Genomic DNA, 14,674 nt, shown 5'->3' with positions numbered 1-14,674 from the left:
ATTTGACTATATTATATAATCTTCTGCTCATGAAATGTACAAAACCGAAATGTTGAGGGTATTTTTTTTTTTTTGCACATTTTTCAATAAGAAATTGCAAATTTATGGCTTTGTGACCATTTTGGAAAAACGTGAATATTGGGTAATGTTTATGTCTGTAAATTATATTTGTTTAGCATATACCTTGTTTAAAGAAACTTTAAACCACAAAAAGAAGAATATATGCCTAATTAGTTTTATTCAATTTGAGATTCTTTACCTTGACATGCTGAAAAATCTAATAAATGGTATGAAATCCAGGTTGTAGCTTGATAAAAAATATGAAAACACCTTTAGAGTTGTTTGTTATACTCTTAAGACTGCTAAAATATCAAGAATCAGTCAGGAATCTGCTGACCAGTAGTTGTCGTTTGTTGATGTGGTTCATTCTAGCTTTCTATATAGATAAGACCCATGGTTTTCCCATTTGAATGGTTTTATACTAGTCATTTTTGGGGCCCTTTATAGCTTGCTGTTTGGTGTGAGCAAAGGCTCCGTTTGAAGACCGTTCTTTGACCTATAGTGGTTTACATTTATAAATTGTGACTTGGATGGAGAGTTGTCTCATTGGCACTCATACCACATCTTCTTATATCTTTATACCAAGATTATCAGGTACTCAATCCGACTTATTAAGTAAAATCTGTCCATCTGCTACTGAGCACAAAATATGGTCTTTTCAGACTCTAAGCAGTTTGTAGGGAAATCTTCTTGTTGGTTCAATTTACAAATGAACACTTCTTTTTGTCTTTTCTAAGCCAATTGAGATTAAGGAATAGTAATGAAACTTCTATGTAATGTAATTGTGGGTAGAAAAATGGATACTTTATGGATTCGAGCGTCACTGATGAGTCTTTTGTAGACGAAACGCACGTCTGGCGTATATACTTAATTTAGTCCTGGTATCTATGATAAGTTTATTTATATTATGCCAAAAGATGCTTCTGTAGAAATTGGTAAAATATGAGCAATATGTTGCAAATCAGATAACAATAGACCCAAGTCATGGCAATAACTCAACTAGACCAATGATGTATCTTGTATAAACTATTAGTCTGATTAATAGAACACATAGAGAGGCAAAAGATATTAAATTAGACATTGAAACTCGTAAATCAAAAAACAAACTGACAACACCATGACAAAAAAAGGACAAACCTACCAAATGACAAACAACAGTATACATAAACAACAACTGAGCAACACAAACCCCACCAAAAACCAGGGGTAATATCAGGTGACCTGGAATGGTACGCAGACTCTGTTCCACATGTGGCACCTGTCAAATTCCTCATGTAAATACAAACACAACTGTTTATAAATATAATGTATTATGTTTGGTATGTAAATCTACAATTGTCCTCAACATTTCATCTGCCTTTGGATTCTTCTGGAAAAAAAAGAAAGTAAAACTTGTCTGTAATAATGTTTGTATGGTTTTATCAGTATAATACAAAACTATATAAAAAAAACTTTCAATGAAGCATAAAACAATTGGAAAGATTACATATTTTTAAATCCATAATGACTTTAAATCACTTTTTGGAGAGATCTCAACTTATCAAAGCCAATAAAGCATAAGAGAACTTTTTTAACAGAGACTCGTATTATCATATTATCGGAAATGAACCTTACAAAGTAATACTTAAATGCAAAACTTAATAAAATTCAAAAACATTTTGAAGGCTCTGAATTAATTATGATGTATTGGTCATGTGATTGACATTTTGTACATTATATTATCGGGTCAAGTGTTGTAGATTTCCATTTATAATAAGATCTATAGTCTCCCTCATCTCCAAAATTTGTATTTTCATTAAAAGATATTCTATACAATTAAGGAATGACTGTAATATTTTTTCTGTCTATGAAGAAATAACATAAAAAATTTGGTGCACACTGAATAACGCGCGTAGCAGGCTATTTAACAGTGTGCACCACATTTTTTATGTTATTTCAAATAGACAGAAAAAATATTACAGTCATTTCTTATAATTTAATTCTAAATTCCATTTTAAATCGTAGAAAACCATGAAAAAACGTTGATGACGTCACGGTCACATGTCTAAATTATGTCTATGGGCTCATAACAAAATAACGTCAGCCAATCAGAAGACGCGTTACATCCAAAATTAAATTATTGAATGATAGATAGTTAATTTAATTTTTGGTAAATAATCATGAACACTAGAAGTAGTATGTGAATCCAGACATAGAACAACTCATATTAATATTTATTCAATACTTATATTACATAATTATATAACTACCTCAACTATATCTTTGATTGGTGTGGACTGTATCAGTGGTAGAAAACATCTCATGGTAGCAGAATCTACCTGTATACTATCTGTGTAACATGCATATAGTACTGCTATTACTTTGTTTACTTGACAATAAGATAAACCTAAAAAAATAAATATTAAAGTATATAAAACATGTACAAGGTGGTCTTGTTTATGAGTTTTCATGCTAAAAGTAAAATTACCTTTTCAAAAGTGTCAATTGTGCAATAGATATTGTATATGGAAAGAGAGAACAAAAGTAAGTAAGAGAGAGAGAGATAGCTACTTTGTCCATTTTCCATATCTTCAACATTAAAATTGAAAAGGGGGACCTAACTCAAATTCAAAATAAACTTACACTGAGCAGGTAGTCCTGTTACTATATTTGGTTGATCAACATAAGGTGCTAATGGAGTTCCTAGATACTTTGTGGACCTGAGAGATCGTAAGAATGGTACCTCCATGTCAGATATTGGTATATCGGCTTTATATTCACTTGTATGAGCTGAACACAATATGGATACATAAGCATCTTCTAACTTGATGGAAGGAAATATCTACCAAAAAAAAACAGAAATAAAACATAATGGGTATTGAGCACAATCCAATACACCAATCTATAGCTTTTTAATGAATGAATTAAACTGGTTAACCTGTGGTCAATCGGTGTAAATGACCTCATTAAACAATCTGTTCTTACAGTGATTTTATAACATGAGCATTGTACGTGACATAAGAAATGTACAGGTCAGGAAAATACACAAATTAGAAAGTTTCCTATCTAAATTTTCATGTTTATCTTGCTTTTTGAATCAATATTTAACATTACAGGTAAATGTAGTTGCTTATGAACTTTTAACATTCTCATGTTGACCATACATTATTATTTCAACATTTAAGTGATGCACACAAACTTTATAAATCGAATATAATTATGTTATGAAAAACTGTCATTAATATTTTTACACGTAAAATGTTAATTATGGAGCCTGTAATTCAGTGAATGTGCTTTGTGACTGTTTATCATATTTATTTTACATTCATTGTTTTTGACATACATCAGGCTGTTAGTTTTCTTGTTTGAATTGTTTTACATTTGTCATTTCAGGGCCTTTCAAATCTGATTATGATGCATGGGTTTGTCTCAATTTTTAAAGGCTAAACAATAAATTTATTCTTTCTATAAATGAGAAGGTTTGTTCTGGTGTAACTGTTATGATATATTGACACACTAGTAGAATGATTTACATGTTCTGGTCTAACTGTTATGTTACATTGACACACTAGTGGAATGACTTACTTGTTCTGGTGTAACTGTTATGTTACATTGACACACTAGTGGAATGACTTACTTGTTCTGGTGTAACTGTTATGTTACATTGACACACTAGTAGAATGATTTACATGTTCTGGTCTAACTGTTATGTTACATTGACACACTAGTGGAATGACTTACTTCTTCTGGTGTAACTGTTATGTTACATTGACACACTAGTGGAATGACTTACTTGTTCTTATGTTACTGTTATGTTACATTGACACACTAGTGGAATGACTGACTTCTTCTGGTGTAACTGTTATGTTACATTGACACACTAATGGAATGACTTACTTGTTCTGGTGTAACTGTTATGTTATATTGACACACAAGTGGAATGACTTACTTGTTCTGGTGTAACTGTTATGTTACATTGACACACAAGGGGAATGACTTACTTGTTCTGGTGTAACTGTTATGTTACATTGACACACAAGGGGAATGACTTACTTGTTCTGGTGTAACTGTTATGTTACATTGACACATCAAAGAAATGACTTACTTTTTTTCTGGTGTAACTGTTATGTTACATTGACACACTAGTGGAGTGACTCAATAGTTCTGGTGTAACGCAGTCATGTTACATTGACACACTAGTGGAATGACTCACTTGTTCTGGTGTAACTGTTATGTTATATTGACACACTAGTGGAATGAATCACTTGTTCTGGTGTTACTGTTATGTTACATTGACACACTAGTCACTAGTGGAATGACTCATTTGTTCTGGTGTAACTAATATGTTACATTGACACAGGCACACTAGTGGAATGACTTACTTGTTCTGTAAATGAAAAGGCTTGTTCTGGTGTAACTGTTATGTTGCATTGACACACCAATATTTTTGGACAGTCTTTCTTTCTGTATAGGAAGCAGGATTTATCTGTAGGTGTTTTCTGACTGAGTGTATTAATATCATCTTCATGTAGTCCACTAAATAATCCAGCGATTATTTCATAGTTTTTATGAATAACATATGTCTGTATAAAACCTTTAAAATTAAGGGGGGGAAAATCAAATTAAGATCATATGACATGTGATACCTTATCCCTGGGTATGTTTTATCAACCGATTACACATTTTTCCTGTTGAAGGTTTTGGTTTTCTCTATGAACTGTGTCTGCAAGGTTTTTTTTCTGAGAATTGTGTATGAGTTTCATAAACTTTGGATGAGTATCATACTTAAGTTAAGAAGGAAGATGGTAGGAGTGGGAGGACAGCCTGTCAAAGGTAACACTTAATGCCCTGCTTGTCTACGACTGGGAAATAATAAACATGCACAGAGCACAGAGCAGCTACTACTTTTACTTAGAGTTGGCTAAAATCAAAAATAGTGTTGGTGTTAGATATTCTATCATGTGTAAATCATTCACAATTTGTTTTAATTCAGATCTAGACCTAGAGCTTAAGCATTTTTTTGGCAACTTGTAAACATGGTAAAGTTGTGCAAATTATTTAGGAAAAAAACTTTTCACATTTGTCATGTTTGTTAGACATGTTAGAGGAAACTTGAATGGTATATTAAAATACTACAGTGTTCAGTCAGAGCTCATTTTGTTTTTGCCTCTGACTTTGATTTTAGAAGTCAAAATATGTATAATGATTAAATATTTTTACAATTTTGTACTTGTATCAATTTTTTGTTTATAATCATGATAATTTATGTTTCATAAAACAGCTGGTACTTTATATTCCGCAAAATAAAATTTATTTTGCCGAAAACACAACCAAATAGGGATTTATATCTATAGCTGACCTGTAGCTGCTGGTCCCACTGCTATAATTAGTATTTCACATGGTAATTTCCCTTCTCCTGATTCTGACATACTATGCTTAGCTGCTCGGGTCCATAAGGCTGTTACTCTACTGAGAAATATAAGATAAACAATTAATTACTAAAAGATAAATATATATACTATATGTTGCTAGTAAGGTTTTCCTCCCCCTTAGTTTCACATATAATGTTGAATCGCAGAGCCACATTTTTTTTATGGTAGAGTTATCTTTCATGTACATTATTTACTTGTTGGTTTCTTTTTATAAAACAAGCAGTTACATTATATTATAGACAGAAGGAAAATATATTTGTTTTTAAGATTTGATTTGATTTCTGGTGTTTTAACAGCACTAATAGCTCCGCATTTAGGCTATTTCGTGGCGGCCAGTTTTTATTGGTGGAGGAAGCCAGAGTGACCAGAGAAAACCACTGACCTTTGATAGGAAAACTGACAATCCTAGTCAAATAAGATTGGGAGTCAAGTGCACCAGCACATTCGGGGTTCGAATTCACAACCACAGTGTTCACTGGCTAATGATTACAGTAGTAACTACTTAGACCACTCAGCCACGGAAGCCCCTTTGTTTTTAAGAACATATGTGTTAAGAAACAAATGGTAAAATACCTTTATATCATACATTTATTTTTACTTGGAATTTTTTTTTATATAGATCAGTTGATGACTGTTAAGAAAATATTGAAATTGATAAAAAAAAAAGTAAGTTATACCAAAAACATTAATCATGTTAATTATGATAGTTTATAAGAAATATTTTAAAGTGAAGAAGATTGTTGCTTTGACCAGCCTAATATTTAAATAAATGAATAACATGAATAATGTGTCCATGGGTCACATATAATTTTAAATAGGGATATAACACAATAACTGCTAAAGTGACCATAATTGGGACTTGATCAGGGTTTTGTGGTAATAAACATTGTATGTACCTTTCATACCATTTAGTTGAGGAAAACTTAAGTTAGAGAATGTTTATGAAAAATTTGGCAATATTTCCATTACTAAAGGGGCATAACTCTAGAATACTCAAAGTGATGCTACCAAACTTCAAATTTGATCTGTGTTTTGCAGTAATAAGCATTGTGTATAACATGTATAAGTTTCATAACATTTGGTTGAGGTACATTAAAGAAAGAGAACGGAAACAAAAAAATCAGCAATTTTTCTATTTGTAAAGGGGCATAACTCTAGAATGGTAAAAGTGACACCACTAAAATTCAAACTCGATCTGTATTTTGTGGTATCATGCATTGCATTGTGTAAGTGTCAAAACATTTGGTTGAGATAAACCAACTTTGGGACGTACCGTAAGTGTGGACGTACATCATGTACAAGGGTATAACTCAATGCCTCTCTGCTACGACAGGGCCATAAAACATGTTTCTATTCTAGTCATATCGTCGTGTAATGTGTTTTCGTACTAATAACAATTTTTACTGCTTACGGTTTTCACTGTGAGTTTTTATTCAGGTGTTTACTTAAATTTAAAAAGCATGTCCTGTAGATTGATTTTAGGTACTTAGTTTTTTTGTCAAGGCTTACTACGATTTTTTTAATGTTTCCAATAACTTTGAAATTTTTGTATGTCAAAAAAACGGCGTCATATGTTTTCGTATGAAATAAAAATTGGATAAGTACACGGACAGGAAATGACTATAAAATCCGAAAATTAATATTTTCTAAAGTCGTGGTTCTGGTGATCGCTTGAATCATAAAAAAAGTTATTTAATACTTTTCAGTACTAAAAATTACTAGTAAATAGTTTTAGGTTGGTGTTTCATGTGCTGAAATTATTAGATTTTTATTAATTTCAGATTGGCACATAGTTTGTACAAAATACATTATTTTTTCTAAAATAAAATGCAGTTTTCAAAATCTAGGATTAAATATAAACTGATAAAAAGTTAAGACTGTATTCATTTTCATGTATCAAGGATGTATAAAAAGAATCGTCAATAAAATATTGAATAATTAGGTTTTGAACAACCATTTTATCTAAGAACCCTGTTAATTTTAACTCGCTGATTTGTAATTAAAACGACAAAAAAAAAAAACACATGACCAGTCAGGGGACTTACTGAAATAGGTGATTTTTAAATCACTTATTTGAGTAGCAAAATCGTGGTTTTGTCACAAATTGGAATTTTGTATTTTTTTCCAAATTTTAAACTCATAGGTTTAAATAATATCTTTTAATTAGTAAAATTAAAAAAAAAAAAAACTTTTTGCTTCTTTTAAGTAGAAAGGTTTCTGCCTTTGATGCTATCATTTAGCTGAAAATTCTATTTTAGTTGAAAAAATGCTATAATAATGGCTTTACATAATGAACTGATACTTTCTTAAAAGATTTTTCCCAGCAGTGAGAGTATTTTTCCTGTGAAGTTCAAGGTTTCATCTTTCAGATTATGTAATAAAATTCTACTGTTCGCGATAAAAATCTCACTGTTCGGGGGTGTTGAAATTAGTAGGGATTATTAAAAGAATGATACTTAAAGAAGTGATTTTTGGGAAGGAAATTGAGGTCTGATACTTAAACAAGTGATTTTTATGTCATTATCCTAGATTCAGTACAAGGTCATCACCTGAAATGACCTGGTCATCCTAGACAACACAGATGTTGGTTCTGATAAGTTTAGAAACATAATTAGTCCCTGGATCATTAGTATTCTATATTTAAAGCTACAGTAAAATTAAATCACTTCTTCTAGTTATTAATTTGTACTACTTAATTAGGTGATTATTAAAGAAAGACAACTCTAACTTCCAACCTTTATGGAAATAATGTTACTTAAATCAGTGATTTAGAAAATCACTTATTTAAGTAAGTCCCCTGACTGATGACAGTCACATGTCTTGAAGATCAGATGTCTGAAAGGCAAAAAACCTATCTGGCCTTTATTCTAATCTTTCAGATATTTTTTCCACAACTATTCTAGTGATGCATATTTTTGACATTAAATAAAAATGGCTAAATAGGTCAGTTTTATTAAATTTGTTCTAACGTCTTTAAAAAGCGACGTTGAATGTTTTAAAATTGTCAAGTTGTAGTGGTGTTAGTGTTCTAAATAAAGAAACAGAAAAACACGCCACAATGTACGTGTATGCAGTCGAAACCAACGAAATGTGGTTGATACGAAAACATATGACACGACGATAATCATGATCCCCTGATCATTTGTTAATTGTTAATCATCATTTCTATGATATATAAAGAATTAATTATGCTTTTGTCATGTAATTGTTTAGAAAATACAAAAAAAAAATGAGTTGGAAATGTTTGAGAAAAAGTGGGGCGATTTTGTGAGGGCGGTTTTCAACGGGGCGAGTTGGTCCGCTTCCGATAGTTAGTAACAGACAAGAATTTCCAACTATCTGAATAAAACCTTTCAAAACATTCGGATTCGCTGTCGTTGTCATCGTCTTCCTCGACTGCTCTAGAAACTACTGGGAGCACTTCTCCAAAAAATGTTGCCATGCTTTGTAATGTTTTTATATGGTGATTTGTTTTCTTGTCAATATACACAGAAACTTGCTTCTGAAAAACAAATGAATGATTCAGACTTGTTATTTTCATTGAAGTGTCAAGGTCGTTGAAAGCTAAGTTAAATACTTTGATCTGACCTTCTTGCTACTATCTCCATAACTTTTATGTTGAAGTCAAAACTTTACTTCGGTCAATATATTAAGTTGTTATAACAAACACATTTATCATTATCACATCTTCATCTAGATCACGAAATTTAGGAGAGAAATGCGTTGTAAATGACATCGATTTGGACTCGAAAATTAACAGTACTTATTTTTTTGTATACGGATGACATCATTTCCGCCTTGTTGTAAACATTGAAAATCGATAATTCCGTCAGCTGTGAATGAAATAACAAAAACAAAAATGTTTAGTTCTATGACAAATTGGTTGGGAATGAGCCAAGAGAGGGAAGCTGAATCTGACGAAGAAAACAAAGAAAACAAAGGCAAAAATGAAAACAATGAAAAGAACCCTGATTCTGAGAGTGAGAAAGAAAAGTTGACATCAGACCCAGATAAAAAAGAACCAGAAAACAAAGAAGAAGGAGATGGCGATATCGACATTTCTTTGGATGCAGCTAAACATAAACTAGAGGATGTATCTTCTAAAGCATTGAATGCTGCTAAAGAATGGGGAAGTATGACAATTTATTATACTTGTTTTATTATGATTTGAAACCTTAGGACTTACTTGCCTTAGCCTAGGGAAAATTATATAACAAGAATACAAAAATAATCTCTACATAAACACCAATTTTAAGCTTTTTTAGTATGAGGCAGGCATTCTCTGTGAAAGGGGACGAAGTCTATATATTTTTTTTATTTTTATTCAAACATACATGTATTTTTACTTAAACAAAGAATCTGAAATACCTTAACGATTCCGATTTAGGTTCTTTTGTTAGGGATTTTAGTTGTGAGTCTTGTGACATTATTTGGTATCCGGTCGTTCCGGCCCCAAACCGATCCGGCCCCAAGTCAATCCGGCCCAAAGTCGATCCGGCCCAAGTCGATCCGGCCCACGTCGATCCGGCCCCAAGTCGATCCGGCCCCATAATAAAATAAGAAATAACTATATATATATATTCTTGGAGGAATTTGTGACACAGTATAAATGGAATTTGCAAAAAGTGTCCGATAATGGATGACAACAGGCAAGTGAAGTATTGGAGTACCAGTTAAAGAACTATTTTAAATCGATACGAAAATGATTGTTATTGTGTCGTTGGTTGTATAGCAGCTTCAACATATTTTAAAATATGAAGTTATTTTCCATGATAACTTTAACTTTTAACTCATGGCGATTTCATTTTCTTTTTGTTCATACACAGAATATCTAAATAAATATTTACAGTCCACTGGAACCTATTAAATTTAACTCATCATAATGACTTGATTAATCAAATCATTAGTCTATAATTGGTTTGTTTATTCAACAATTGTCTGATGATTGTGAACTAAGGTAATGCCACTTGTAATCACTTAATTAAATCAAATCCTGATTAATTGATCTTCTGGTTTAGGTTGGTGTATATAATAATTATAAATTGTATTTTTTTCAGGTAGCATCACAGGATTCTATAAACTGTTATTTGGATGGAGAGTTTTCTCATTGGCAATCACACCACATCTTCCTATATCGATCTATTTTTCATAAATTTATGTCTTCTCTTTTATAGATAGGATTCGGCAAATCAAACAACATTTCTCAATTTAAGAAATTTTAAGAACTTAAAAGAAAAACAAAGTTTGTATGTATCAGCTTGGGGATCGGCTTGTACCGTTGTGTATGTAACTATTTGTTATTACACAAGATGAAAGACTTGTTAGGATCACAGTCAATTGAAAGAAAACGCTAATTACTGCTGATTAATGTTGATGTCTGAATTGTTGTAATATAATTATACCCAATAATCTTGAAAACTTGTAATAAAAACATAATCAACCTAGTTGTTTTATACTCATCTGAAGAAAATATTTTTTAATTTTTTTTTACCGTACACCTTTAACATTATAATAAAAATCATAAACATTTATGAATTACTTTAATATATATCTTTATTTTTATTCCTTATAAATATATTTTTTTATTGGGGCCGGATCGACTTTACATTTGGGCCGGATCGACGTGGGGCCGGATCGACGTGGGACGGATCGACTTGGGCCGGATCGACGTGGGGCCGGATCGACGCGAAAGCCATTATTTAAGTAATGACGTCATATTCAATGTAAACAAAGAAACGCTGACATCAGGTTACTTTTTTTTCATATCAACATCATGAACATGATCAAAGAATAATTAAAAATGAAATTGTTATTGTGTTCCTTCCTATATTTTACTGGACTGACTCTAAATATATACAATTTATTTCACTCCAAGTCTCGTGACAAACAAGACCGGAAGAAGGAAGTAGATTTCTGCGCAAATGCAGGAATTAAAAAAAAGTTAACGATTTGGAGTTCATTAATACAATGAAAAATTTCAAGTAATTTTCCAATTTAAAAAAAAAAAAAAAAATTTTCTACTGTTATAGGGGACTTCGTCCCCTTATGAATAGTATTATCACTATTTTGGACACTTGACCTGATAATGAGCGACATTTAAACTATTGACTCCTGCAATAATCACTTTTTCTTTGTGGCCATCCACATTTTCTACTCACATTGTTGCTATTTATTCCAAAACAGATATGTTCTGAAATTTCACAACTTTTTAAGACATTGAACCTTTGGTAAAACTTTTCAAAGTGGCATTTTTAACCATTGTCATGATTGTAACCATGTAACAATAATACTTCAAGTCTTCAAATACATGTATATCATATGATTTCAATTTGTGTTTAAAAAAAGTTTATCATAAAATTAAAATATAAAAAATTAGTATGATTCCATGACAAATCGCCCCACAGGCACACAAGTGAAGCGATTTGCCTGTGGGGCAATTTGTCCTACTTCCAGGAGTGTGTCAAAGATACAACAACCTGACCAAAGAGCAGAAAACAATCTATCTGCCAGATATTTTTATTGTCTGTTACTTTTACACTGTACTTACATTTGTATTTATAATAGATGTGTATACATTTTAACTGTGCATGTCTCCTTTATATCCATGACTACACCACATTACACTACATTGCAATTGGTAATTCTTCAAAATTTTAGTGACACATGCACAATGTACATGTATCCAAATTTTTATCTTGATGTTTTGTTGTAGGTTACCTGTACAGTTTCAGTAAAGAAGCAGGCAAAACTGTGGCAGATAAAGCCAAACTTATTGGCAAGTCAGTGGAAGATAAGGTATATATCATACAAAATTGTGACAGATAAAGCCAAGCTTATTAGCAAGTCAGTGGAAGATAAGGTTTGTATCATACAAAACTGTGGCAGATAAGGCCAAACTTATTGGCAAGTCAGTGAAAGATAAGGTTTGTATCATACAAAACTGTGGCAGATAAAGCCAAACTTATTGGCAAGTCAGTGGAAGATAAGGTTTGTATCATACACAACTGTGGCAGATAAAGCCAAACTTATTGGCAAGTCAGTGGAAGATAAGGTTTGTATCATACAAAACTGTGGCAGATAAAGCCAAACTTATTGGCAAGTCAGTGGAAGATAAGGTTTGTATCATACACAACTGTGGCAGATAAAGCACAAACTTATTGGCAAAGTCAGTGGAAGATAAGGTTTGTATCATACAAAACTGTGGCAGATAAAGCCAAACTTATTGGCAAGTCAGTGGAAGATAAGGTTTGTATCATACAAAACTGTGGCAGATAAAGCCAAACTTACTGGCAAGTCAGTGGAAGATAACCCTTTCCTAGATCTTCCATCAATTTCTTCATTTTCCATCAACAATTGATGGAAATTGGATGGTACTTGATGGAATTCCATCCCAAACCAAAAAAATCCATCAAAGGATGATGGAAATTAGGAATATTTTTTCCATCAGCATTCTTTACCCTCTGATGGAAAATATGATGGCACTTATTCCATCTGATGGTAAATAGGATGGAAATGAAAGAATTTTGATGGAAATTGGACTTAAACATTTTTTTGATGGAAATAGGGATGGAATTTAGACTGTCATTTTTCTTGATGGAAAAAAACTTAGAAAATTTTTCCATCACAGGTGTCAGGTGCCAATCTGTTTTCCTTTAACCTTTGTGTACAGGATGTGACATCATAAGGCAGCAACCATTTGATTTTCTGGGGGGGGGCTATGGTTTTTTTTGGAAAAAAAAGTTTGTTTCCAGTTTTTGGAGAAAAAAATAATTTGCTTTTGATTCATAGAAAAAAAAATGTTTGTTTCACCCTCAGCTGCCACTATATGTAATGCTAAAATTGAAAGAAAAAAATTGTTTTCGACTTGTCGCGAAAAAAATAGATTGTTTTTCGCCACAGGCGAAAAAAAAAGTTTGCACAGAAAAAAAAAACCATAGCCCCCCCCCAGAAAATCAAATGGTTGCTGCCTAAATGAACACAGAGTTTGAGGCCCAATGAGGAGAGCACATGTTTTTATGTATTCTTCTGCAATATCTCTAACTTATGACATAAAAATAAACTACAAACAAACAATAAATATTTTTTATATAATTTATAGCAATTATTCAAGATTTAGATAATTAAAAGTATTTATTAGGGGCACATTTCAAAGGAATCAAATTGTCACAAGACCCTACACAACCTCAACAAATCAACAAATTCAAATTTGAACTTTCATGAACATGCAGACAAGAAGCAAAGATGTCTTCTGACATTAACAAATTATGAATTTTACAATGGATTTAGATCAAAAAGTTCTTATTAATTCTATTGACTTGGATTGAACAGTGCAGATGTATTCTTCTGATGACATAATTGAAGATAAGGTTTGTATCATACAAAACTGGCAGATAAAGCCAAACTTATTGGCAAGTCAGTGGAAGATAAGGTTTGTATCATACAATTCAGGAGCCTGTAAATCAGTGCTCTTGGCTGTTGTTGACTGCTGTTTATTAAGATGGCCACTTTAGCTACACCATAAAATGAGCATGATGAGGGGTAAGGATGGAATAAATCACCATTTCAAGCTATATGGTATTTGATAAGTTTTATAAATCGAGGTGAAATATACTGTAAAAACAGAAATTTTGCGAGGAGGATTTAATTTGTTTATTTCATGGAAAGAATATATCCATGAAATTAAAAACCCCACGAAAATTAATGTTTCTACAGTGTGACATTCAGATATTGCTCAATTTGCTGATTTGAAATTATAAAATGTAAAAGTTTTTGCAGATACATTTATATTTAAAACCACAGTCCTTTTATTTCAATGCATTTAAAATGCATCAGATATTTTACTTGTCAAAGTTATTTATCCCTTTTCTCTATGAAATAGTATTAATTTGACAGCTTACATACCTGAATACTGTGTGTCGGTGTTGCAAACCTTACTTTGACCTACATATATAATTGTTTCCTTTTACAAATTGTGACTTGGATGCAGAGTTGTCTCATTGGCACTCATACCACATCTCCTTATATCTATTGGCAGACAAGAAGCAAATTAAATACATGAATAATGTACCACTTTGAAATCTTAGGTGTGAATAATGTGAAATGTCATCATGTATAAATGAACAGATGTCAGTTTTACAACCATTAGACCTCAAAAGATGTGAATTTGATTTTTGTATACGCATGTTAAAATTTTGACGGGACGT

General features: G+C 31.9%; 2 protein-coding genes across 5 annotated transcripts in view; one reads left to right on the top strand and one right to left on the bottom strand.

Annotated features, from left to right (window-relative positions):
* Positions 1-1,351: 1,351 nt before the first annotated feature.
* LOC139491785 (proteasome assembly chaperone 1-like) lies at positions 1,352-9,012 on the bottom strand. 2 transcript variants are annotated; one of them, XM_071279645.1, is made up of 6 exons: positions 8,822-9,012; positions 5,399-5,508; positions 4,422-4,633; positions 2,683-2,881; positions 2,310-2,446; positions 1,352-1,429 (listed from the first exon to the last, which is right to left on the bottom strand). In XM_071279645.1, exons 1-6 carry the CDS (start codon positions 9,010-9,012, stop codon positions 1,355-1,357), a joined length of 924 nt encoding a protein of 307 aa, XP_071135746.1. In that variant the 3' UTR covers positions 1,352-1,354. The 2 variants fall into 2 exon arrangements, with proteins under 2 accessions (XP_071135746.1, XP_071135747.1); XM_071279646.1 differs by having other exon boundaries at positions 5,399-5,505.
* A 48-nt stretch (positions 9,013-9,060) lies between these two features.
* LOC139491783 (synapse-associated protein 1-like) overlaps positions 9,061-14,674 on the top strand; it is a 37,454-nt gene continuing 31,840 nt past the window's right edge. For all 3 annotated transcript variants that reach the window (XM_071279643.1, XM_071279642.1, XM_071279641.1), the window contains exons 1-2: positions 9,061-9,604; positions 12,184-12,266. In XM_071279643.1, the coding sequence (XP_071135744.1) occupies positions 9,331-9,604; positions 12,184-12,266 (357 nt within the window). In that variant the 5' untranslated portion in view covers positions 9,061-9,330. The remainder of the gene's footprint in view (positions 9,605-12,183; positions 12,267-14,674) is intronic.

The sequence above is a fragment of the Mytilus edulis genome, chromosome 10, assembly GCF_963676685.1.
Source record: "Mytilus edulis chromosome 10, xbMytEdul2.2, whole genome shotgun sequence".
Taxonomy (NCBI): domain Eukaryota; kingdom Metazoa; phylum Mollusca; class Bivalvia; order Mytilida; family Mytilidae; genus Mytilus; species Mytilus edulis.
Note: the sequence above shows the minus strand (reverse complement) of the source record. Positions and strands in the feature narration are given on the sequence as shown.

What these genes read in the sequence shown, in the direction of transcription:
- LOC139491785 (XM_071279645.1), bottom strand. Translation starts at nt 9,012, where the DNA reads ATGAAAATAACAAGTCTGAATCATTCATTTGTTTTTCAGAAGCAAGTT. An exon ending in GAATCCGAATGTTTTGAAAG is followed by an intron (nt 5,509 to 8,821) that starts GTTTTATTCAGA and finishes TATATTTCTCAG; the next exon opens with TAGAGTAACAGCCTTATGGA. An exon ending in CCTTTTCATTTACAGAACAA is followed by an intron (nt 2,882 to 4,421) that starts GTAAGTCATTCC and finishes TTTTTTTGGTAG; the next exon opens with ATATTTCCTTCCATCAAGTT.